Raw genomic sequence first — 26,019 nt, forward strand, 5'->3', positions numbered from 1 at the left:
CATTGAGGACTCATTCTCAGAACAGAATTTAGTGTCACTTGAAATCAGATCCCTTATAGTAAACTTTGTATTGATGAAAATATGCGGCCAGACATCTGTGATGTTACCATTTCCGTCTAGCATGAACTAAACTAGGTGGATTTAATATTTACTTCATCTACAGTTTCACCTACGGAGCATAGTTACAAGAGTCAGCGGGCCTCAGACCTACCGCATAGTGTGGACACTTCTGGCTCGCAGAAGTCCATTAACTCACACCAGGCTTTTCTTCCACACCGTGTAAGGCGTGGAGAATGGCTTGCAACCCTGCTGCCCTTGGAGGAAGGTGACCAGCCGTTCCTTCTGTCATTGCCTCTCCTTCTTCCGTGTCCCTGTGGTCTGCAATTGGCCCCGCTCGCTTAGCGAGAGATGGCTGGAGGTGAGCACTTCGGGAGGGCTCTCCTCCTCCTCCCACCTGTTTTTCATTCCTTGACTCACTGGCTTTAAGCCGTAAGCAGTGACGTGACAGCTGAGTCATGGACGCACCACCTGGATGCTGTCAGCATCAATCTCTCTTATAAGGATCATAGAAGAACAAAATAGAGAAGACTGTTAGGGCTTCTCATCCGTCTTCCTGCCAGCGGGGCACCGAGCCCTGCAGTGCGGTCTCTGGCTTTGCCCAACCTCGCTCTCAAAATCCCAAGCAATGGGCTTCCACTGCTCTCCCCCAGGAGCCGTCCTGTGATTTAATACACATCATTACCACGGAGGGCACTGCTTTTCTGTGGTTATTATTTAGCCTAACTTTTACTTTTGTGAGCAAACGACTTCTTACTAAGATCCACACTAGACTTTTTTTTTTTTTTTATTATTGCAAATAAATTCAGGAAAGTTCCAAAATTGGAGATCAAATGTTTTATTTCTGTTTTATTTAACAGCTTTAAGAGTCTCCCTGCTGTATGCGTTGTTGTACAGAGCGGATGAAAAAAAAAAAAAAAAGAGATGCAGTCCCATGCCCTGGAGAGCTTACACTTTTCGTTTAAGCAAGATACAGTGACTGAGAATGACAAGTAACGAGAAGGCAGGACAAGAGTCATACGAGAAAGGTCAGGATGTTTCTAAATAAAGCCCATTGTCATGCTTTTAATTTATGTTCAAGACTCATCATAGATGGCTACATATTTTGGGACAATTTCACCATGTTTTAATCAAACATATTTCTTTTTAATCTCACCAAGCCATCTTGCCTACTTTGGTTTGGTCCTTATTTAAAGCTTCATTTTAACAGAAATCCACGATTTTCTCTCACAGTTACTCTTTCTCTCTGCTTAACCAGGCTTTTTCCAAAACAATTGTCACGGTTAGTCTGGTTATTAATTCCCTGAGTATGCCAGAGGTACGTGACCTTGTCCGGCTGATCCATACCACTGCGCCGGGACTGATTCTCCTTGACCTTTTTCTCCAGCTCTCTGTCTCCTCTCCAGCAACACCCCAAATTACCCACACTCCAGAAGTGGCAGTCAAAACTCTCCATCTGGGGCTATTTGTCGGAACATAACAAAGCGCTTTGTCTCTGCACAGACCTTACAGCTGCCTCTGCTCGGCGGAACGACTCCTCTCCACTGGGCACCGGTAAACCACAGCAGAGCATCACAGAGCCGGACCATCTGCCCCACCTCGTCCATATGCCTTCCTCCGGCTCTTACACCCTGCTGGCTGTGTGTTTTCCTACACCCGACGGAGGTGTAAAGCCAATTCCTGACATCCTTAGCTTGGGGTCCCCAGTCCTCACATCTTCCTCTTCATGCTACATGATTAACAGAGGAACACATTTAATTCTGGGGTAAAAGTTTATCGTGGTAACCGAATGTTATTCCAACAGATGTCCATTCCACGCCATCTGTCCCACCTGTGGGTTTGGCTATCACTTCTTACTAATTTTATTCTTGTCTTTGCCTTCAGGGGAAAAATTCTCTCTGGTACCTGACTGCAGGTTGAGTAAACTCCCAGAGGGAAGCCCAAATGCACTTCAAAAGCATTTTTAATGTGTGCCTTCATCCTGGTGAAGCCAGCTGCCCATGTGCATCAATTCCCCGCAGCAATTTTTCCCTTGAGAGAATAAAAGGAATCAGCCTCATGGTTGGGTGTGGAAATTTTGCTAAATTAAGACAAGGGATCTGCATAAATGGACTGATTTTAGCGCTCTGACCTTCTGGCCTCCCCCTTCCCTCTTCTCAAGTCATGGAGAGTTGAGTCCTGCCAGGCATTTCCGAGGGAGATGGGTGATTTTCAGCTGGAGATCCTGCTAGGGGTTTGGTTTTATAAACACACACACACATTGCTGCTGAGCGGCTTGGCCAAGTGCACACACATTGTATTCAGAAGGCACCTGAATTCAGACCTCCAAATTTGTGTTACTCTTATGGTTACCACAAATGTGCTTAATTATTATTTCATTATTTGTATTTTGTACAGAAGCTCAATTAAAAAAAACCCAGATGCTTGGTTGTATAGATATTGCAGAGCTATTCCAGCAGTCAGACTGGAAAAGCATTAGTTATCTAAGGAGACAAATTGAACAAGACAAATCTAGGGCCAACCTGTTTCTCCTCAAGCGGTTTGTAAACACATACTGAGAAGCGCAGAATTAGGAAAGGAGGGTTGAATTTGCTCTCGCTGTGACCCAAATTCCAGCCTTCAGCTGGTTAAGGGCAAGTGAACTTGGCCTCTTGCTTCATTTTAATTTACTGGTTTTAAGCAAGATGTCACTCCAACCTGATTGTTTGATAGGTGACGTTGCTCAGATCCTGCCTTTTATTAAGGACAGTTTTGTTTGTCTCTAAACCTACTTTAGCTCCAGCTGAAGACCTGCTCTGGGAACGAGGAGCTCCCACAGAGCCTGGAGCTCCTGTAACATTCCCTCCATCATGCTGGGGCCAGGTATCAGCTGCTGTTCCCTTATGGTTCCTAAAGGTTTCTTGGGGACCTGAGCAGCCATCGACGTTTGGAGCAGGCATCTTCAGCACCAGCTTCAGTCATTGCGTGAGGTTTTTCTGTTCCCACACAGTTTATCTAAAGTTTGATGAATTAACTTCAGGGTGTGACCCACGGGCAAATGTCCCACTGGGTCAAAAGTGGGAAGCAAGGTTCAGTCGCTCTCATTGATCTTTTCCAGAAAATATAGGTTGAGTTCTCCTGAGTTTGGTGAACGGCATCTGTTTGGGGGATGTGAAGGCATTTGGCTTTCACTGACCCTCTCCACGCCTTTTGGTATTTCTCCAAGCAGCGCCCTGAAGGCAGGGCTGGTGTTTGTGAACTGCTCTCTCATAAACAGCTAAACTTATTTGCCGAAACACCCCCTTGCCAAAGAGAGAGCCAGCAGATGTTGTCTTCCATGTACAGCCAGTGAGTATGGTAAAGTGCAAACAGCAGCAGCTCACAGTGACCAACACATACAGTTGTGCCGGCTTGGACTTGCAAACTTCTCCCTGTGCAGGAGCTGCAGGAAATACCGTGTCAGTACAGGGGGCCTGATTCTGGCTATAGGGACCAAATGTTACGTATTCCTACGGCAGCATGGCGTTCTGTGGGCTATCGCAACTCTGCCTTACAGACAGTAGGACAAGAGCCAGCTCCTGTCCTTGTTTTATGTAATAAAATGTTTTTTTCTGCTGTGCAGGACCCCGTGTAGCCACCAGGTCCATCAAGCAGAAGTAAATTCAGCATTGTGCTGTTAAGACACAGAGGTGGAAATCTCAGCTTAAGTCAAAAAAAAGCGCACATTGTGGGGAATGACGGCCGTTAATAGAACGAGCCTAACCATGTCTAAACTTTTCCCTCCGTTAAGCAAAAATAATCAGTATCATTATCTTTTATGTTTTGTGAATGGAAATAATATTATCCGCATTCTGAACATTAACAGATTCAAATTTGCTTTCGGCAAGAAATGTGAACATTTTAGTGTAAGGACTATATATATTAAGTTTTACTAGGTATTGAATACACGGAGTTCCACATAGTTAATTTTGGCAATGAGAAATATCTGTGAGTCTCATGATGTCAGAAAGGCGATGAATGAAGCACTTCAGAGGATCAGAGGGCAAAGTTATCCATAACTTCCATCAGTCATGACAAAAGATAGCGAAACAAAGCTGCTCACTGGGATGGGTGAGGGTACTGGCACAAGGTCTGTGCCTTCACTCACACCAATCTTGATTTCAGCTCCTTAGAAGTATTTTACTATGGCTCAGGAAGTCCTTAAGCCATGGATTGCTGGAGGTTGAGAGAAAATACCAGGGAAGTATCACCATAGGCTTACTTTGATCGTGACATTTTTGATAAATAAGAGGTCTGGGCTGGCACGGCTTTTCTTACATGTTTAAGTTAAGGACCTAATCCAAAAAGAAAACGAAAGAAGGGATTAAAGCAGAATTCAAGCACGTAAATTTGAAGTAAAAATGTTCCCTCAGCTCCTGTCCAACCCTAAAGGCACCTAACTGGGAAGGTACTTACCTTCAGTCTCCAAGAACCTCAAATGTACAATGGTCAACTTGCACATGTGCCCAGAAACCCCACCACCTCAGTGGGTCTGAGTCCTGCCGGGTCCTGCCAGGGTCGCGGATTTGGTCAGGGGATGGTCCAGCTCTTGTTGGCTGTGAAGAAAACCACATTCAGTTCATGAACTAAGTTTGCGCTGATGATGTGTAGCTGGGAAGGGGGTGGGGGAGGGAAGCCAGCCTTCTGAGCGAAAAGTGAGCCAGTGCAGAAGAGTCTTTAGGTCAGAAGTTGGGATGATCCTTCAGGAAGGGGAACTGTGCATGTCAGAGCCACCCACTCTCTTTCTCATTGCACTTGTACCTCACCTTCCTGGCTGGAATTCACAAACAGCTCTTGGAGGAATAGTGAAACTCCAGATAGGGTAGGTGCCCTCACCACTAAACTAAAAATTGTACTCACCTTTGGTCTTCCTCTCCTCCCAGCTCAATGAATCTTTAATTGTTTTTATGCAAAGAGGAGAAGATTCAACATAAGGGCGTGCGGTGCTCTCCTCCCTGCTCTCCCCATCTCCCCTGGGTAGCTTGCACCCGGGAGGATGGTGGCAGCCTCCTAGGGAACACAGGTTGGGATTTCTCAGGCAGCAAACTGAGCTGAACCCAGATCATCTCCTTCGCTCTCTGCTGACAACCTCCCTGTGAAAAACAAATGGCCAAACTCGAGGAGTGTCCTGTGTTTGCCTGCTGGATGGACAGACCCTAGCCATGCTGCGTAAGGTGGCTCAGCCTTGGGGACAGGCTGGTTTGAAAGCTCAGCCTGGAGCTCCTTCAGTCATTGGCTTGCTTTCTTCGTGTCTCCTGGGAGGGAGCCCTAACCAGCCCGTGGGATTATTCTTCCTTCCTCCGCCCCTCTGAGTATTTAGCTATTTTTACAGCAGAATAAATCCTGGAGAACAAGCTGAAGAAGATCCAACTCACAACACCCTGCAGCTGGAAGGCGGAGACTGTTCTCCTGGAAGACTGGAAAGAGAGTTTTAAAAACCTGCTCCAAATCTGGTAAAGGGTGAAACATCCCAGGTTGGTGTCCTCACTGTTCCTCTGTATGTAGTGGCAAGTGCATGCGATAGTAGTGAGAGGCCAGATCCAGCAGACACTCTCTGGAAATGCCTGCGGGAGATGGATCTGAAGGAGCAGATGGATCTGAAGGCACAGATGGATCTGATGAATCTGATGAAACAGAAACATCTTTTGATAGTTACTAGCACCCTGAGCTGGGAGGCTGTGCCTTGAAGCAGAAATTAAGGAGGGGGTAACTGATGGAATTTCATGTACCCCTGGAATTTTGGAGCTTCAGTGCGAAGTGTCTGGATTCTTGACTGTCTAAATTTGGGAATTGTGCCTGACCTGTCAAATGCTTCCCTGAGCAGTCAGGTTCCTGAGTCCTTACACCACATCTGAAACTGGAATTTTGAGTTAGATCCACACAAGCTTTTAGGTGCTTAACTATTGCTTCGGCCAACAACAGTGATCACCAAAGCTCCTGCTCGGCCGCCATATAATGCTGAGGTCTGGACACCCTTTGTGTTTCACCAGTGATGCTCTGTGGGTACATTTCCCTCTCTCTCTGGGCACCTTTCCCTCTCTCTCTGGGCAGCCCTGAGTAGCCTGCAACGGAGAACCACCCCAACTCTCATTTTGAAAGATGCGAAATGCCTATCTCTGAGAGGGACTTTGGTACTTGTCAGCTCAGGTGAAGAAAGGTAACTCCTTGCAGGGCAGGTGTTACTCCACACATTGCCTGATTAGCTGATCTGGTAATTTCCTGCTCCTTGTACGTCTGTGGTGCATCCCACTGTGTACGGAAAGCAAGCACCTAACAGCAGGCTGTGTCAAAATCGTAAGCTGAGTGTTACCATGTACCTTTTTGCGACTATATTCCTAAATACGTACTAGCGCAGGATCAGTGGGTGGTACCAGCTGCCTCATCCATCACGGTGCTTCTTCTTGGGGCACAAGATGCGTTACATCAGTCAGTCCATAGCTACAGGTCTCCAGGAACGCCGATCCTACTGGAGTTACACATTAAAGTCACACTGTGTTTACCTTAAAGCAATCTGACGGAGGGATTAACGAGGTGATCGGTCCATTCGCTGCATCACAGAGGAATAATTAAATTATTCCCAAACAAAATTGCTAGAATTTGACACCAAACCTAGCTACTGATATGTCTGTAATCTTCTCTGCCTGTTTGTTCAAGTGCTCAACTGTCCTTATTAAGAACGGTGCTAATTTTGTCCTGCTGAAAGTTAGAATACGTTTCTTCTTTGTTGCCTGTCCTTGTTGATCCGTGGGAATAACAGATCACGTCGCAGAAAATTATTCTGGCTTTGCAGAAGGGGCTGGTGAGCTTCCATTTGCAATATAGTTCCCAGCACCGGTCACCTCATTATAAAAGTGAGTTAATGCAAATAGGGAAGTTGCAACAGAGCCCAAATGATACAGGAACTTAATTATTCAGAAAAGGGTTAGAGAAGCTACAGTGTGGCTGCTGCTTTTGGAAAACAGGAGATTAAAAAGCCACTTTAGGGGGGGTTTGCAGAGCTCTAGGGGAATAGCAAGGATTCACGTACAGGGGGAGAGCCGAGCTAGTGAGAAATGCCAGAACAAAAGGGAAATTAACAGAAGCTTAAGTAGGGATGATCAGCAAAGCAGTGTAATTTGTTTGTGAATTTATTTGTATTTAGCACAGTTAATATATGGAAAATTATACTAGGGCTGTACCCGAAACAACTATTAGAAATCATTTTACAAGGCTTTATACAAGTGTGGGGGCTTTTAATAACACTGTGGGATACAGCTGGTAATTCAGAGGAGAGGAATAGGATTTATACCTTTGTCATAATCTTGTCTCTTAAAACATTTAGCTGCATTGTGCTTAGTAATGGACCTGGTTACTCTAATATGACTATCTATACAATTCTCAGGGAAAGGGTTTCATTTACAAGATTTATTTCCCTTCCAGCTTCAAATACATAGATGTGGAAAAAAAAATAAAAAAAAACAGAGAGACTTGGAGGGCAAGGGATGAATCCTGACCTCAGCAGCAGCAGAGCAAAGCCTGAATAACTCCAGCAAAAAATGTTGGATGCACGCAGGGGTGTGACTGAGATGAGATCTGGTCCTGAAGTACATGCATTGCAGATGGGAGAGCCTTGATGTCCTCTCCTTAAATTTCAATGAAAGCTAACGAAAGAGTCCCAAGTCCTTTTAGGACGTTTCTACAGATTTTGGAACAAGCATGTGTGTCACCGTTTGCATAAGATGCCTCCAGGCCACGGGCTTCAACAAGCCGCTGGATCAGGCTGAGCGGCTCGCTGCCTGCGACCTACAGCTTTGCCTGTTTTAAGACCAAACACACCGCCTTCAACCCCGCGGAACCCGCTGGAAATTCACCCTTCTTATGTACCAAGGGAGCGGGGGACACCGAAATGTTGCCCTTAGGAAATATCACTGTACCGCTCTCTTCTTTCTTTCCGGGACGGGTGCTTAACCCACGGCTATGAGACGCATGGGTAAAATCACAATTTATTCCCCAGAGGGGAGATCCCTGTAGGCAGTTAACGATGCGAGAGCTCCCGCTGTACTACCACCGTTTACTCAGGGAATCAAAGGCGATTAATCACAATTTCTCGATTGAGGGAAAACCCGCTTGATTTGGACCCATCATTACACGGGGAAACCTACAGATAACTCTGCTTTAACCCAACCTAAACTCTCCTGAAGGTATTTTTTCCCAGGACTCCCCTTCCACCTGGCAAACCCTGCCCGAGGTCGGGAAATCGGGACGGGTGTAGCGAACTTTAATGACACTCGGATGGCTTGCGGAGCAAGATCCACCCGCGATGTTGTCCCGCTCGTCTTTGGACGGCCGAGGCTGGACGGGAGGATGCTGAGGAAGCCAAGGGGGACACTCCGGGGCAACCTGCTGCCTACGCCGGGTTTTCCCCGACCCTCTCCCGCAGGAAGCGGTGAGGCTCCGGCGGGACCGGAGGCTCCCGTCGCGGCCCAGGCAGTCGCGCAGGGGCAGCCCCGCCGCGGGCAGTGAGTGATGGAGGAGTGGAGGGATGGAAGGATGGAGGGATGCTGAGATGGAGGGATGGTGAGGAGCGATGGAGGGAGGAGGCAGTTTCGGGGGGCAATGCGATGCGTCCCCGACCGTCCCGGTGTCAGCGGGGCGCAGTTTGGGCGGTACCCGTAGGGACTCCAGCCGTGCCGGTCTGGTCTCCCCCCGACCAGTGCCAGCCGTCGGGGGGACGGAGAGCCCGGGGGGGGGGTGCGGGATGCCCCGCCGCCTCTCCCCTCCCCTCCGCCCGCCCCGCCCGGGGGGCCGCGCCGCCACCGGCACTCCGGGCGGGCCGACGGCGGCAGACGGGCAGACCGCGGGCCGCAGCGGCGGCGGAGCCCCGAACCGCCCCCTCCCCGGCTCTCCGGGCGGCTCCGCCCCGGACCCCCGCGCCCCACGCCCGGCCCCGCAGGTGGGTCCGCCCGCCCCGCAACGCCCCGCTCGGCTCCGCGGCCCCCACGTCGGGGCGGCGACGGGGGCGGGCGATTCCCTGTGTCCCCCCCCTCCGGGGGGGCGGGCGAGGTGCAGAACCGGGCTCCCGCTCGGCTCGGAGACGCCTCCGCTCCGGCCCAGCCCCGCCGGGGGGACGGGTCGCCGCGTCCCCTCGGAGCGGAGCGGGACGGCGGCGGCGGCGGCTGCGCTCGGCGGCGGCATGGCGGGGCGAGCGGCCGGGCGGCGGACGAGCTGAGGCGGGGGCCGGGCGGGGAGGCGCCGGCGGCGGGGGGCTCACCGCCTTTTCTTGCCGTCCCCCGCAGGGAGCGGCCGGCCCCCCGCGCCACCATTGCCTCGCACGGCAAGGAGGACCTGCTCGCCGTCGCCGGCCGGCTCTGGCAGCGGAGGAGGCGGCTGCTGGCCGCCGCCGGGCTCGCCCTGGCCATGGCCGTCGCCCTGCTCGTCGCCGTGCCCCTGCTGCTGCTGCAGGCGCCCGCCGAGAGCGGCGCCCACTACGAGATGATGGGCACCTGCCGCATGATCTGCGACCCGTACAGCGGCGGCCGCCCGCCCGGCCCCGGCAGCACCGCCGCCGTGGAGGCCCTGCAGGACCTGGGCGCCAACCCCCCGCCGCCCTTCGTCCAGGGACCCAAGGGGGAACCGGGCCGGCCGGGCAAGCCGGGTCCCCGCGGACCCCCCGGGGAGCCGGGTCCGCCGGGTCCGCGGGGCCCGCCGGGGGAGCGGGGCGACGCGGGGAAGCCGGGGCTGCCCGGGCTGGCGCTGGCGGGCGCGGGCGGCGGCGGGAGCGGCGGCGGGGCGGCGGCGGGCGGCGAGGCGGCGGGCGGGCTGAGCGCCGCCTTCAGCGGGCCGCGCATCGCCTTCTACGTGGGGCTGAAGAGCCCCCACGAGGGCTACGAGGTCCTCAAGTTCGACGACGTGGTGACCAACCTGGGCAACCACTACGACCCGGCCAGCGGCAAGTTCACCTGCCAGGTGCGCGGCATCTACTTCTTCACCTACCACATCCTCATGCGCGGCGGCGACGGCACCAGCATGTGGGCCGACCTCTGCAAGAACGGGCAGGTGGGTCCCCGCCGCTTTCCGCCCCCCCCCCGCCCCCCCGCCTCGCCCTCCCCGCCCCGGGTCACCCCCCATCATCCCCCGGTCCCGCCGCCGCCCGCGGGCACCGGCCGCCGCCGCTCCCGGGGTGAGGAGAAGCCGGAGCATCCTCCCCGCCGTCGGGGCGGGCGTGCACCGCGGGGAGCAGCTTCGGAGCCGCGACAAACTCCCAACTCCCGGCTTCCAAACTTTCCTGCGGGGCTGGGGGGAAGGGGAAGGGAGGAGGGGGGCGGGAGGGAGGGCACGGGGCTGGGGAAGAGGCGCTCGGAGGGGTCTCATGGAGGGGCTGGGGAAGAGGGGCTCGGGGAGCTGATGGAGGGGCTGGGGGAGAGGGGTTGGAGGGCTGATGGAGGGGCTGGGGTAGAGAGGCTTGGGGGAGGCTGATGGGGGGGCTGGAGTAGAGGAGCTCAGGGGGGCTGATGTGCTGGGGGAGAGGGGTTGAGGGGGGCTGATGGAGGGGCTGGGGAAGAGAGGCTCGGGGAGCTGAGGGAGGGGCTGGGGAAGAGGAGCTTCGAAGCCCTCCAAAGAGGGTTTCGGGGGGCTGATGTACCCCGTGGCTGTGTTGGCAGGTGCGGGCCAGTGCCATCGCCCAGGACGCGGACCAGAACTACGACTATGCCAGCAACAGCGTGGTGCTGCACCTGGACTCCGGCGACGAGGTGTACGTCAAGCTGGACGGCGGCAAAGCACATGGAGGCAACAACAATAAGTACAGCACTTTCTCTGGCTTTCTTTTATACCCCGATTAACACAAAACAAGCGACGTGACACAACTGGCCCTGCCACCAGTGCGCGTGGGGCTGGTTGGCATTTCCATACCCTGTTGTGCCGCTGTTCCTGCTGGTGTCCGCTGTCTCTGCAGGTCACTTTAGCTTCATTATCAGTTTGTATGGTTTCTTTTTTTACCCTGTGGAAACGAAATAGAAGTGAAACAAAGCGATCCCCTTCCTTACTCTCCCCCATTTGCTCTGAACGCCCCCCTCCCTTTGTCAGCCTCGGTGTTTTGTGTGTCACACGAGGAACTCGGCAGCAACTCGGCAGCTTGAAACTCTCGAGTGGTTCCTTGGGGGGTACAAGAGAGCCCTGAGTTCGGACTGTGCCACACACAGAATTTGAAACGGTCACATTTTTTTGTCTATGAGTATTAATTATGAGGATGAATTTTCAGATCAACTATTCATGAAGTGGGACTGGACCATAACTGGTTTTTCCTCTGCTGCTTTGTTTCAAGTGTAAACTTTTCTTTTCTGTGCAACGCAATGCTCGTGTGAATGATGGTGTCATTAACGTCAAACCTGTTCCTGTCTGCAAAAGAATTCAGTCGTTGACCACAGTCACCAAAATACCACATTAAATTATGTTTTTAGACGATGCCTTCTTGCTGTCTGTCTCTTCCAGTGCTGCAAAGGAGCGCTGTGGTGGTGCCACGGGAGGATGGGAGGCAAAGGAGGGTGGTGTCACTTCAGACCTTTATATTTGCAGCAACATTTCAAGTTAGGATGGGGCACCCTGGCTGGGTCTTGGTTATGGTTCCAGGGGGCTGGGAAGAAGCAGAGGGAGAGGAAAAAAAGCTTCACCTTTATGCAGTTTTTTAAAAAGGCGGCACACAGTCATCAAGAGGTGGAAGTGGGGGTGTGGAGCTGATCTCCTAAACAGATTTACTGGGTATGAGCTTGATCCAGAGGTTAGTGAAGTACAAGAAAAGCGGTTTAATCAGCGATTATGGAAAGCCGTGCTTCTGTAACACGCTTGACAAACGTAGGAAGGCAGCGGGGGAGAGATTCTGTCTAAGTGCACACACTTGCGGTGTGTATGTGGGTTGGAAACCACACCTGACCGTAGGTGGGTCTGCACAGTCCCCAGGATGGGCTGGGAGAGAAAGCTCACCGAAGACCGATGGATTCAGACCGTTTGCAAAGGTTTTCTCTTGCTGGTCCTCGGTAAATCTCATCCACTCTGTGTCCTTTTAAAAGTGCACAGGTGTGTCACTAGTGCATGCGGTTCTGAGCCTTTGGTGGAGGAGATGCATCTTTCATTGTCACCCCAGCAGGTAACCTCCTCAGTTTGGGTAAATTTGGGTTGCTCTGCTGAAGCTAAAAAAGCTAAGTTGATTTACGAAAGCTTTTCTTTTTGTTTTATTGTCTTGTCATTTGACTTTTCCCCTCCTGAAGGTCTTGCCTCCCTACCGGCTTACTGCCCTCTGCAGCGTTAGTGCAGTTTCACAGGTAAGAGAGGCAGGAGCCGGACTCCGACTGCTCTGCCAAGGCTGGAGCTTTGGCCCTGGCCGGAACCACAGCCTTGATGAACTTGTTCCAGCCCTACTTTGGGGTATCCCAGTGATGACCGAGTTCTTACAGTCTCTTCTGTCTCCTACCTAGTCCTCAGTGGGTATTGTCTTCTTGTTGGCTGGAAGAGGAGGGGCAGAGAGAGAAAGCAATTCCTCCCTTCGTCCCATCCTCAAACATCCCCCAGCTGAGGGAAGCAGAGTTCATAACCAGGTACATGTGTTAGGCACTTATCAATCTCTAATGTCTTGTCGATTTGTACTATTTAGAATATGATTAAAACCAGTGTCTGGGACCCAAATGAAGTATAATTGCTATGGATCCTCAATTCCCTTCGGATCCGTAATCCTTTCTGACTATTCCTCCCCTCCCCTCCCACGAAATGGAGCTTAGACACAAAGCCCTCGGTTTAAATTTCAAAAAATTAAAATTGACATGCAGCAGCATTAGCAGGAGCCAGGAGGAATTCTAAGGAGGTGCCTGGGCTCTGCTTTATCCTTTGCATTAAGAAGCAATTTGTACTTCTAACAAAGACCCAACTGTTCCCCCTTGGCAAAAGGGCAATGAAGATGCCTTGCAAGGGAATTGCTGTTCACAATACTTAAACAAATTTGAATCTTAGATTTTTAAATCTGTATTCCCTGGTGGAGCCTGCTCCTTGCAATTCAAATGCAGGGCTGGTGGTGTGTGCCTGCCAAGGTGTCAGTAGCTAAGCGGATGATGGATTGATGAGGCAATGGGAAGACACAGGCTCACGGTGGCGGTTTGCCCCGACAGTGATCTATGTATCTGCACATTATCAATGTCATGAGGAGGCTTGAACCACCCTCGCTAGATGTCTCATTTTCCACTTATCTCTTATGTACTAATTATCAGGCTGGATTATTCCCTGGGATAGAAACAACAAAAAAAAATGCTCATTGCCACTCCACTGACAGTTTACACAATCGATAGAATGAACGCCTCCCTCGGCTGCTCGCAGGCTTTTTTGTTTCCTCTCCTCATCGCAGGGACCTCGGAGATTGCCTCTGAGGGGGGCTGATGGCTCTCGCCCAGCGTCTGCGGCGGTGGCGCTTGGGCAGGCTCCTCCATCCCAGCCACCGCGGTAGTGGCTCAGCGCGTGGGTTGGTTTTGTCCTGAAGTAACACGGGGAAAAGCAGTTGGGAGGTGAAAAACTTCAGTGCGCGGTGCTGCAGGTCTCCAGAAGAGCAGAGACAGCGCTGTGGATGGGGACGGCTGTCCCTGCGCTGCGGGTGGCTGTGGGTGACAGCAGGGCCACACGCGCAGGGCGACAGCGAGCAGCCTGCGCTGGGCTCCTAACCCTCTGGGCTTCGACTGGGACCTCCTCCCCTTAGATGAGCTCCGTGGGTTCTGTATGTTTCGTGGCACAAAGAGAAGGGGCTGTTCATAGCAGGGGGTCCCCTGGTCCCCTGGTGTGGATCAGGGGAGGAGAGTTCATGTGTACTCGGGGGCTGGCTTCAGCTTTCTCTGGAACCACCTTTCCTGAATGATACTGGCATCTCAAACAACTGTCTGCTCTGGAGGTCTGACCCCTGAGAGGTGTTATTTTACCCGATGCGTAAAGCAAATGCTTTTAAGAATTGTGGTGGGGTGATGGGATGTGATGCAAATAGGGAAACCTCCCTGAGAGGAGCGGGAAGTCGGAGTTTTAGACGAAGGGTACTTCTGTTTTGTGCCCAGCTGCATGCTCAAGTTAAAACGATAACAAAAAAGTTAAGATAAAAAGAATAGACAGGTGTTCATGCTCTCAAGGCAACTTAGATATTGCACCAACAAATCCCTGATCTTTGTGCTGCTGATGTGAATCCTTGACCCTGGTCTGAGCTCCCTGTACTGTGCCTGGGTAGCACTGGCTATGGAAGGGATCCCTGGAAAAGGGGGGAGCAGGGAGACAACCAAACACACAAAACACCATGGAAGGGGCAATGGGGATGCTGCTGAGAGCCCCGAGAGGGGTGCCAGCCACCCCTCGTCTGCGGCGTTCCCTGGAGGAAGGTGTTCAGGTTACTCTGCTCTCCCGCAAGCCAATGGGCTCACGGCTGGGCACTTCTTTTCTTCTGTTTTGACCTTCATTGGCTTGGGGAGCTCCTGGCAAGTCTCTGGGGAGATGCGTGGGGAAATCCTGCTTTGGCTTGAGTGAAGCTGGTTAGCTGCTGGGGCAAAGTTTTCACCAGACAGTGTATGGAAAGAGTTTTCTGAGGCTACCCCGTGCTGCCAGAGCAGCTGGGTGTCTGATGTCCTCTGCAAAAGCTGGTGCCTCTGTGTTTTCCAGGATCTGGGCTTGCAGATTTTCTCCTGGGTGCTCATCCCTTTGTGGAGTGATGTCTGGGCTGATGGGGCCACACTGGCCCGCAGCGGGGGCAGGACAGCCCCACGTCTGGGTTTTTCTCTTTCCCTTTTGCGGTTAGAAAAGCAAAGTGCTGCTTTTTGTGCCTCATGGCTTTACACATGTGCGTTGAGCCACGCTTTGGTCTTGGGCTTACTGCTTTTGAAACTCACTCTGGGCGTTTTTCTCAGTGATTTAATGCTTGCTTATCTCCTTGCTTGGCTCCTTCGGTGGCTTAGTGTGACTGGACAGATTTGATCTGTGAACTCAAGGGAGAGAGGATGGGTTTGGTGGATGCTCAAGTGATCTTTTTCTGTTTATGCCACAGACTAGTTATATTAAAGGGGTCTGTGGAGGACAGAGGCAAAATGGCATATATGTGTATTTTAAATCTGTTTGTGTTAAATACCTTTTTTCTTTGGTAATATGCCATTTTTATTTTCCTTATCGTGACAGAACTAAACTCTGGGAAAAATCCTGCTAACGTCCTGGGTCTTAGTATTGTCTCTGGGATAAAGGAGCCTGTCAGAATAAAATAAAGACTAGCCGTGTTCGCTGACTTTGAGACTCCAAAGAGTTTGGTCCTTTTTACTGCCAATGTCTGCATTGTACAGAGACTTGGAAGATTAATTACAGATGAGAGAGGTAAACTGTTACCGTGTGGACACCCTGGCACTTACAGGTGAGAGCCTGCTCTCAGCTGGCTTCACGTCTAACGGCAGAGGGAGGTTCAGCTTGATGATAAGCTGTGTCTAACATGGAAACAGGGGCCTGTTTCTCTAGACCAAGCCCGTGGCACTTCAGAAGTTAAGCCCTTGGTCACACAGCAGGTGCCACAGCAGAAGTGGGGGAGATGCTTGACTAAATAGTCAGACTTGAGCCCACCACTTGCCCTTGAGCAAGCTTCAGTTTTGAAGGCTGCGTGGGGGTTTAAAGCAGGGATCTGAGCTCCTGATTCTTCTTGGTTTAGGACCAGTTTGTTACTGGCCTTGACGATGCGTTACGAAGAGACCAGTAGAGGGCAATGCTGGTCCCCTGGAAATAGCCTGTGGGACCGAGGCTTTATCTCGGTAGGGGAGAAGCTGAGGCTGTGGTGTGATTTGATGTCCTAGGCTTGAATGTACACTGGAATTCCCCTCCTCTCCCTCTGTGTTCCAGGCTGAAGCCCTGAGAGCTGGTGGTTTCAGGTCACAGCCTGAAAGGTGCCGAGCCACTGCTGCATCCTGGCCCCGCCGCAGAGCGCTCTGCGGGACCTCGCTCTCCAGGTTTTGCAGGGCATAGTTCTGGAGGAGCTGTGAGTTATGGCCCTGTGTCCTTGCAGACAAAGCTATAAATGCCCATCTTCTTCGGGTTCTTCCAATTATAAAATAGCCTGAATTAACCATGTGCCCAGAGTGTGGCACAGCGCTATATTCTAATAAACGGGAGTACATTTTCTTCTCAGGGGGCTGATGGCGTATCCCTCTCTCTGTTGCATTTGCTCCCCTTTTGGGTTTTTTTGGCATGAGCTGGGGTAGAAACAGAAAAGGCCTGTTTGATCCCTGTGATCTGTTGCCCTATTAATGCAGGATTATTTCCTCCAGTGCGCTACGAGCAGGGTGACATGGAGAGCATATCTTGCCTGCAGCCTTTGGCTGTTCTCTTCCCAGAGAGGGGACATTCACATGATGCTGGCTCTTCTTTTCGCTTGCAGCTGCCAGTTCATGTCTAGAAAAACAAACAAACAAACAAACAAAAAAATCCAATCCCAGTCTTGAATGCAGCTGAAATGTTTTCTTGGTGCCATTTCTCTTTGTCAACAAATTGCTTATTGCTTAAATGTTGTGATGTGATGCCCATCCCAAAGAGGAGAGATCTGCTGCTGAGAATGGGGGGGGGAAACATGCCCAGGAGAATAAGTTGTTTGAAGATGTGAGCTATCCTCTGCATAGGCTTTATGAACAGTGATTCTTTGTCCGATCTGAGTTTTAAGATGCAATTTTGATGGTATGATAATGCAGAAAATGTTTTAACTCCTTGGGGAGGAAGCTGCTTTTCAGATAGTGTCTTGCTCTTCCCTCATTATTGTAATGCTGTTCCTGAAACTTCGCGTCAGCCGTGCTGTGCTGCAGCATGTGAATGCAGGAGGTGATGGAGATCAGATCCAGGTGGGTTTCTCTCTGTTTTGTTTTGGTATATAGTTGAATTCTTGACGTTTGCTTCTCCTTCTCCTGGCACCTCATTTTTCATGGAGCTGTCCTTCCTGGGAGCTGGGAGCCCAAGGGCCAAAGTCTGCTTCCAGGTACGCGGATCTAATTCTTCTCAAATTTAGTTTTTCTCAGCACCCGTGGAGTCAGAAATCAATCCTTAAGTACACTACATATAGCTACCCTCGGATTGCCAGTGTGGCAACTGGTGCCTGTTATGTCGTGTTTGGGGACCTATTATAATGAATGTCAGTCTTCGTACCCTAGAGATGGAAACAGTCCAGCTCTATTTTGTGTCCTGCCCAGTAAGTGTCACCATATAAACACTTTTCAGGGAAAACACCGTTAGCATCTGCCGAAGGTGGAGTAGCTCCTTTTGCCAGCATCTAGCAACCTGCTTAGGAAAGAGAGGTGGCAAATACCTCTGAAGCTCAACTCCTCCAAGACCCTGCCGAGTGCATCGCTGGACCTGGGAGAGCTTGGATCCTGAACTTCAGCATCCCCTCTCAAAAGGCAAAGCATCCTCCAAGAGCAACACTGTCGCTATTTATCACTAAGAATGAGGCTTGAACGTTATTGGAGCTGAAATAATAATTAAGCCAATAAATTCCTTTGTCATTTTGGGTGTGTTTGCAATTAATATGCAAAATCCCATTGATTCCAGCAACACCATAATTCAGGATGCACAGTGTTGTTACATATTGATGGTGTGCTCTGTGAAGTCTCAAAAAGACGCCGCTGTGCATCTTAAGAATGCTGCTGTGATCCCAGTTAAACCATTACAGGCTGGTTGAGTCACGGTGCTGCACCAGGTTCTACCAAAGCCTTGGCTGGCAGTGGGGGGGTAGGAAGACCAAATGTGTTTCTGTTGAGCATACGCTGTGTCTCAATGGCTATTTGCACTTTATATTGCTTTCAGAATTACATTGGGAAAGAGGAAAGGTGTTCCAGCGGATCCTAAAAAAAAAAAGGCTCAAAATGATGCAAAGAGAAACTGATTGTAAAGGAAATATGTATTAGGATCAAAGCAAGGCAGGTCTTTAAAACAGTCTTAGCTTTAATTCACTTCTGATTGGGTGACCTAAATAATCTTTCCTCAAACAAAGTTTGTTCAAAGCTATGAGGAGGGAGATGGGACAGGACGGCTGCTCAGAGATGTAATGTTTCCTTTCTTCCAGGGGAACATTGTTTCGGCAACGTAAGGCGAAGAGTCCATGACCGCTGAACCCTGCGGTGACTGTCTGCCTAAAATTGCCTTTTGCAGCATCAAAATAAGTTCTGCTCAAATCTTTTCCAACATCTTTCCCTAAGGCAGCAAAATCAGGGGGATGTTGGAAGGCGTAATTGGCTCTTAGTCTCAAAATACTTAAAATTGAGAAGGCCATCTACATGAGATTTTGTTGGCTATTTCTCCTTGCACCTGGGCTCGTTAGCCTGCCCAGGTCTGTGACAGCTCTGCTCTCTAGGTGGAAGGGCTCAAGAAAATGCATGTGGCTGGTGGACTAGATGTTCTCTATGGGGCTGGTCTGATCCCCACCAAAGCTGGTGTGCAGGTGCTCAGTGGCTTTAGCAGGGCAGGATCAAGGTCAGGTTTAATCTTTGGTTGAGATTTTGTGGTGGCGGTGTTTTTTGTTACTGTTCTCAGTTCTCATGAAGTTATTCGGTTTGGTCTTGGCACAGTCAATAAGCCTCTGTATTGATAGGTACAGGCTTTGAAGCCTGTGGAGCAGCATGGGATGGATGTGCTTTTACTTCAGAAGCGCACAAATCAAATACGTAGCTGTTGAATTAATTTGTGGTTGGTGTTTTCTGAGAACTGCAATTCAGATTTCCTCTTCCGTTTCCCACTACCATCCTTCCAAAGAAAAAAAAAAAAAGCACAATTGTAGACCAGTGTGATGCCCATGTGGGCAGAGGCTGTATGATGGTTTCAGAGAATGGAAGATGAACAATGTACAAGGTGCTGTCTCTGGTTTCAGAGGTAGCATCTTTGATTTCAGGCACAACAATGAAGCAGAATTCTCGATAGCTCATCCAAGCTAATTTTCTTTTGAGTTAGGGCGCTAACTACCTGCAACTAACCGCAAGCTGTCCTTTTACTTTTTCTTTTCTATTAGTTGGCTAATAGGACTGACAAGTTTTACTTTCTTAGATGGGTCTTAAATGGGAAGCAGTTTGTTTCATGGAAGCAAGGTGCCTGGAGAATGAATTCATGCCAGCTCATAGCCACCGGAAGCCTCTGTATTCCAGCAGACTTCAAATTGAAAAATGGAGCTTGCTTCTCATGTTAGATTCCTCAAACTACTTTCTCCAAGCAATAGAAAAGCAAACCCGTCAGGTAGGCAGGGTTTCATTGCAATAGCTAAATTTTGAAGTATCTGTAAGTGTTTATCACTTGATTCGCTCCTGGAAATCTCTGAGTGAAATATGGGAGCCTGGATTGCTTAAGAAGGTCAAACGAGGTGAATATTAACAGTCCCCTCTGGCCTGAAAAATCCATGAGCCGTGCTGTCAAATGGAAGGATGGACAATGGCAGAGCTGAGACTTTAAAAATTTGTCTTAGCTGTCACAGACTGATGGTGGGAGGGAATGGAGTGGGAGGAATAAGGCTTGTGGTTCACAGAGCGTTTTGGGGTACGACCGGGTGATTGTCCCTGTCTGCAAACTGAGGTCAGTCACTGCCTGCAAACATTTTAGATCTGCTGATTCCACGTGGCACAAATACAAGTCTTCTAGGGGCAGAGTGGCCTGCTGATTTCCCATGTGTTTTCCCACGGGCTTCTCTTTTGGTGGCAATTCCTTGGGCAGAGTCGGCATCAGGTAATGCAGAGAAAACCGCGGATTTAACAGATGTGAAGTTGTCTTCTTCCTTTCTCTCTTTTATTGCTGATAAATAAGAAAATGATCTGCAGCTGTAGCAAGCAAATTGCATTCAAAACAGCTGTGGGAATATTACAAATATTGGTCGTATACAGCGATTTCAAAGCCCATTGGGTAAAGTACCATGAGCCCAGTTATGGATGATGCATTGCCAGGAGAATCCGTGTTGTGTGGGATGGTGCCAGTGTGTGTCCTGTGCTCTGCCCTATTCAGTGCCATCGTTAGTGCTGGGACTGATTAAGTAGAAGACCTGTCTGTTAAATCCGCAGATGACACGAAGGCAGAGAAGAGGATTAAATTCAGAACGACCTTGCCAAAACAGAGGAAAGGGATGTAAAAAACCAGGAGAGAATCCAAGAGGTGCAAGTTACCTCTACCTGGAGGCAGTGCATGGCATGGATGTGTGCTGGGAAGCCAGAGGAGCAGAGGGGATGGTTGGGAACAGTGGCCAGGGAGCCACTTCTCGGGGAAGATATGGAGGACCACTGACTAAACGTGAGGTGACCATGTATGCTGTGGAAAAGGCCAGCGTACAGATTGAGATGTGCACATGTTGAGATGCACAAGCTAGAGGAGAGCTTCCAAGGGAGTGAAGTAATCCCATTCTCCTGGCTGCTGGGAAGATCTCACCTGGAGCAGGCTCCACTCGTGTGCACCATGCAGCCAGAAAGCTGTGAGATGTCTGCAGATGGTCCAGGATACAACCGTATTTCCAGTCTGGCAACCTGGAAAATGCAACCTGAGAAGAAAGACGGATGGATTGGTCTGCTCAGCCTGAAGAAGGGGGTGTAGGGGGCACAAGCGGATGGTCCTTAAGGGTGAGGGAGGAAGGGAAATGTGTCCTTTGTGCTCATTTTGGATAGGAAAGAGTGAGGGCCTTGAGATGCAGTAGCAAGGTCAGACAGAAAGAGCAGCTTTCAGATGGTGAGGCGTGGGAGCAGGTTGCTTGGGAAGGCTGTGGGTCTCCAGCACAGAAGGTGTCTAAGAGTGCGTTAGACATCCATCAGACTTGGCTGTAGCATAGCTGTGTTGGGATGAGGAGCCAAGCCAGATGACTCCTCAAGATCATATGCACTATTGATTTCCCATCACCCTTTCTTTCTCAGTGTGTCTGCAGAGTTACGCCGGTAATACAGCCCTCTGAAAATGAACCTTGGTGCCTTTCTGCGTCCCGGGGAACGCTGTCACTGCACACCGCAGTGACTACATCTCTCTTAAATCCATTTCGGAAGGGCTAGATTTTCCTGCTAGGGTCTTCCCAGCTTGGCCCCGACCCGGACAGGGTTTTTTTTTTTGCGGGCAATGTGTTGCGGATGGGGCTGGCCTTAAGGGTGGCTCCCCAAGAGGGGGCGTGCGACGGCCGGGAATGGCAGCGCTGCCGGGCTGGGCTGGACTGGGCTGTGCTGGGCTGGACTGGGCTGTGCTGGGCTGGACTGGTGTGTGCTGGGCTGGACTGGGCTGGGCTGGGCTGGACTGGACTGGGCTGGACTGGGCTGCTGGCGGAGGCACTGCTGCAGCGGGGCAGAGACCGGGACTGGGACCGGGACCATGGGGGTTTAGCAGGCGATGGAGAGGTGGAGGGCAAGGAGCCACCCCGCTTGGCCGCCTGCTTCGGTGTCGCAGCGGGGACAAGCAGCAAATAGCAGCATCCCTTACAGGCTCTGAGGTGCAGGGCCTTGGGGGTGAGGGCGGGTGGGCAGGGTGGTGGTGGAAGGGCTTATGCCAGGAGCGAGCCCCTGGAGCTAAGCCCTGGATCATCCGCTGTTTTCATAGCTCCAGACTGCCGCAGCTCGTGCTGCCCGGGATCACCCCAAGTCCTGCTGAGTGACCATGCCAAGGTGCTATCACCGCACTGGGTGCCCTTTTGGCGTTACCTCCACAAATCTGTCTGAGCACATTATTTTTGCATCTACGGTAAGAAGATGGAAACCTGGAATCTGCTGTTCAGCTTTCCAAAGGCATCTAGCACGCAAGATCCCTTTGAAGTTCAGGGATATGAGAAACGTATATACCTCTGACTGAGCTCCAGGGGCCCTGCCCTTATGTGCCTGGTGCACCAGAGCACGGCACCGTGGAGCTGAGCCCCAGGGGGGCTGAGCACTCACTGCTTTCACCGTAGTATCCCCCCCCGAGTGAGGATGCCTCAGAAGTTTTTACTGTATTTTTAATCTGTATAACCTGCAGGTTAGCTGTTAAAAAACAACCAACAGAACCCCAAGCCTTCTCCCCATGTAGTGGATGTGTGTGAGTGACGTAAAGGTTAATCTCAAAGCTCTGTCTCACTGGATCCCTGTCACTTAGTTTCCCTGTTCCTGTAGATTTGGGGGGGGTGTGTGTTCTGAGGTTTCCTCTTCAAGTCCAAGTGCTCTTCCAGGTGTCCCAGTTCTGCGGGTAGAAAATAGAGTGTTCATTGAAAAAAAAAGCTTCAAAATGTAAAAAGAAAGGGGAGAACATGGCAGAGTTAGGGTACTCTGCTTGTGGATCTTTTTGGTTTTCTGCCTACCAGCTGAGATCACGAAAGGGAAAAACGTCAATTTTGTTCAGAAGAAAAGAAAAATTCCACCATAAAAATTTTCACGCTTCTCAAGTCTCAGCTTGAGTTTGCATTTACTTCATTTACAACACTCTGACTATCCTTGTTTCCATCCTGGGCCGGAGTTTCTATATTTAAGCCTCCGCAGGACAGAGTTTACCGTGGCGGTGCTGACTCACACTTCATTAGGAGTCACAAACGGTGACTCCTGCGATGCATCAGCCACCTCCAGGACTCGCAGCCCCACGGAGCAGAGCCCCGTGCCCGGCCGGGCTCAGCCTCTCCGAGGAGGATGTAGCGCCATCAGCCACCACGGGCTTGACATTCCAGCATCACCAGCTTCACGCCGTGGGGCGGCGGTGGGACGTGTGACAGTGACCGAAATGAGATCATTGGGAAGTGAAATCAGATTCAATTGCATTAGAAATTCCTGTCAGATAAAGCCGGTAGAGGTACTGCAGAACTAGCAGACCATTGCTGGGCTCGCTATATGGCTGGTTAATGTATTTATTACATATGTCTCCCAGATTGACTCTGGGCTTAAATTTAATAAAAAAAAAAAAATGTTTCTTTTTCCTGACGTTCTGCCTGCCGGAGGGTTCCTCCTCCAGCCTCCCCTGGAAGCCTCTCGCTGGGATGTTGTCTCCTGCTCCTGGCTGACAGGGACCACTTTTAACTCCGTGATAACAGCGTGCATCACTGCAGAGCTATTCATAACTCACGGAGCTATTTGGACCTCCCACCTCTATAACCAAAATAAAACATGATCCATATGTGCCTCTAGGAAGAAACATCTCCCTTTCTTTGGCTAGGTCACTCATCTCACCTCCTCCATCATACACTGTCTTTGTCCTCTGTGCCCTGGTGTCCATGAAAAGGTGGCTGGAGTTGGGGTGCCCAGCTCTCTGCCATCAGCCTGACCACAGGCTTTCTGCTGCATTCCCATGCTGCTTGGCCTCTGTCTCCATCCCTCCATCCCATGTCCTCTGCTCCCAGCAGCCAGGGATGATTTTGTGTTTACTGCCTGCGTGGCGTATGGTGGGGCCACGATCTAGGGTTAACATACAGAAGTTGTAGAAGTTATGGCATTGGGCAGGGTCGCACTGCTAGCATGTCTTGGACAGCAGAGTTTGGGTCTCTGACACTCACAACAAAGCCTCTGGGAGCCCCGGAGAGTGAGCATGCTTTCGGGATCCCTTCCCAAACCTGCTCCCAGCCTGCTGGGACCTGGCTCAGGCTTTCTGAGCCTGAGGTGCTGACTTTGTATTCCATTTCCTCCATGCGTTCATCTGCTTCACAAACCATGCGCGGCGTTGGTGCCCGCACCGCCGTCCAGCAGTGATGAGCTCCCCAGATTTGACAACGGCTGTGCACGGCAATTCCTCTTTCTCGCCATTCCAGCTGCCGCCCCATTGCTTCCTTGGTGGCTCCCTCCCTCTGTACGGTGGGACATGGCCACCTGTCTCCGGGCTTCCCCAGCTTTCTCATGCCCTCCCCCTTCAACTCCCACGGAGAAAAGGGAGTCTGTAAGCATGGATCCGGAGAGCACCACAAGTCTCCTTGCTCTGTCTTGGGGATCCCTCTGCTGCGCCCGTGCTTTGGTGCCAGCAGCCGAGCCCTGCCCTTACGAGCACCACAGCGCCTAGAAAAAGAGCATGGCTGGAACAGGGAAGCGAAAGCGTCTTCAGCCCCAAATAACCACGCTGCGAATTTGCATTTCTGGGTGCAGTCTGGGCCGCCCGGGAGCGGCCGCCGGGGTGTGATCTCCACGGGACGGTTTTATTTTAGCCCGTGGGGGAAATGGGAGTCCCTGTGGCCAGAGGGTGAGGAGGGGAGGCTGCGCTTCGAACCGAGTGGGCGAAGCCCTGGCAGGACTCCCACCTACTTCAAAAAGGGCCCGCATGGTCTGATGATTACAATGATTTTAATTCAAACCCATATTTGCCTGTTCCTCATGGCATGGAGCAGGGAGGGAGAGAAAAGAGAAGGATTTGACGCTGTTCTTTTCACCTTCTGATTCTCAAATTTTGATGCAGGGTGGGGAAACATCTGCTAATAGCAATCCTCAGGGTAAAGCTTTTTAAAAATATTTAAAAATATTTAGTTGGCTTTGTCCAACTAAACTAAACCAGAAAAAAACACCCCCGTATATTCAGTGCTTATCCTTCATGGTGGGTATCTCTCAGGTGTAATTTCATCCTTGATCTCACCCCAAAATTAGACGGATAACAAACACATCAAGATTGAGGCGAATCAGCGTGATCTGGAGAGATTAGAGCGGGTCTGTGACCTGCAAAAATTCAGAGTCTAAAGCAAATAATGCTCTGTGTGTAAGGAGCGCTGAGGAGCACGGCTGGGGAAGAAGGATGCGTCAAGCATTACCTGCTCACGCGGACAGCCAGCGGAGTGGTTTGTGCACACACCGGCTGGGCTCGATGGTTTCGCCCCCAGCTGCTGTTCCAGAGGAAATCTGCACGCTGCCTCTGCCGAGGCTTTGCAGGCAAAAACTTGGGGAGGGATGATGCACGGCCATCAGCGTGAGAGCGGATCGCCTTATGTTATCTTCTGCCTCTTGTAATACCTGCACCTGAATGTTAATTTTTGCCTTCTTTTCGAGGGAGGCTGATAAATGCAAATTGCCTCTCTGCTACCAGAGAAGCTGGTAAGGTGATGGTAAAAAATACGCAGAATAAATGATACTAAGCAGTGCATTTTGCTAGAGAGAGCAGGGGGAGGCCTGCAGCACTGGAAATATCCTCTATATACATCCCCGTGTAATCCCAGTGGTGTAGAGCAGGAGAGGGCGTGGGGCCCTGGGGTTCATCCAGGCAATTATATAAAATAAGATGCAGCGACAGTGGCAGCGTGTGCTAGAGCTAAGCCATAATTAAACACCTCCAGGTAGTTTAAACAAGACGTGCCTATTTAGAAGATAGTTTTTAGTGGTTCATGTCATCATCTGACTAGCAGAGAAAACAAACAGATGTGGCACGTACTAAAAAAAGATACGGAGGGAGAACAAAGTAGCTTCACAAGTTAGTCTTTGGTCGTGCTCGGGTGGGGAGGGGAGAGGGACGGCCAGTGTCTCCAGCGAAAGCCTTGGCAGGGGTGGGTGAGTGCCACTGGGTTTATTCATGGTTTAACACAGAATTCCTGACTAACACTCCCACTTCCCAGCACTGTCATTTGCCCGACGACCGTGGAGGGTGCCTTGGTTGTGGGCCCAGATGCACACCAGGTCTGTGCAAGGCTGTCAGCGTGTTTCAAGCTGACGTTTTCTGCTCTCCTTCCCCATCCTGGTGGGTGTATGTCACCCCCTTGCTCTCCCTCCATCAGAGCAGGGTGTCAGAGGGCAGCTGGGGCTGTGGTCCTGGGCGCCTTCCCTCACCACCCACATTTCTCCACTGACAAGGGTCAGTGCTTGGCGAAGAGCAGCCAGGCAAAGCCCGAAACATGAAGCTACTGTTGCTGAGCCCGTCGTGGGGCGGATGCTGGAGCTGATGGTTGAGGTGCAACCACCTGATGGAGGTCAGGGCATGGCCCTGTGATTGCGAGCGACTGAACCAGGGTGGTCTAGTGTCGTGGTTAACCCCAGCTGGCAGCTAGGACCACGCAGCTGCTCGCTCACTCCCCCTTCCCCC

General features: G+C 51.0%; 1 protein-coding gene across 1 annotated transcript; it reads left to right on the forward strand.

The window, feature by feature from the left end:
* The first annotated feature begins 9,180 nt into the window (after positions 1-9,180).
* On the forward strand, positions 9,181-11,450 carry C1QL2 (complement C1q like 2). The gene is made up of 2 exons (XM_074594980.1): positions 9,181-10,110; positions 10,716-11,450. The coding sequence occupies exons 1-2, from the start codon at positions 9,472-9,474 to the stop codon at positions 10,893-10,895; spliced, it is 819 nt and encodes a 272-aa protein (XP_074451081.1). The 5' UTR covers positions 9,181-9,471; the 3' UTR covers positions 10,896-11,450.
* The last annotated feature ends 14,569 nt before the right edge of the window (positions 11,451-26,019 follow it).

Source organism: Larus michahellis, chromosome 7 (assembly GCF_964199755.1).
Source record: "Larus michahellis chromosome 7, bLarMic1.1, whole genome shotgun sequence".
Lineage (NCBI taxonomy): Eukaryota > Metazoa > Chordata > Aves > Charadriiformes > Laridae > Larus > Larus michahellis.

Coding starts and splice junctions, on each gene's coding strand:
- C1QL2 (XM_074594980.1), top strand. CDS start 9,472: ATGGCCGTCGCCCTGCTCGTCGCCGTGCCCCTGCTGCTGCTGCAGGCG. Junction 10,111..10,715: donor ACCTCTGCAAGAACGGGCAG/GTGGGTCCCCGC, acceptor CTGTGTTGGCAG/GTGCGGGCCAGTGCCATCGC.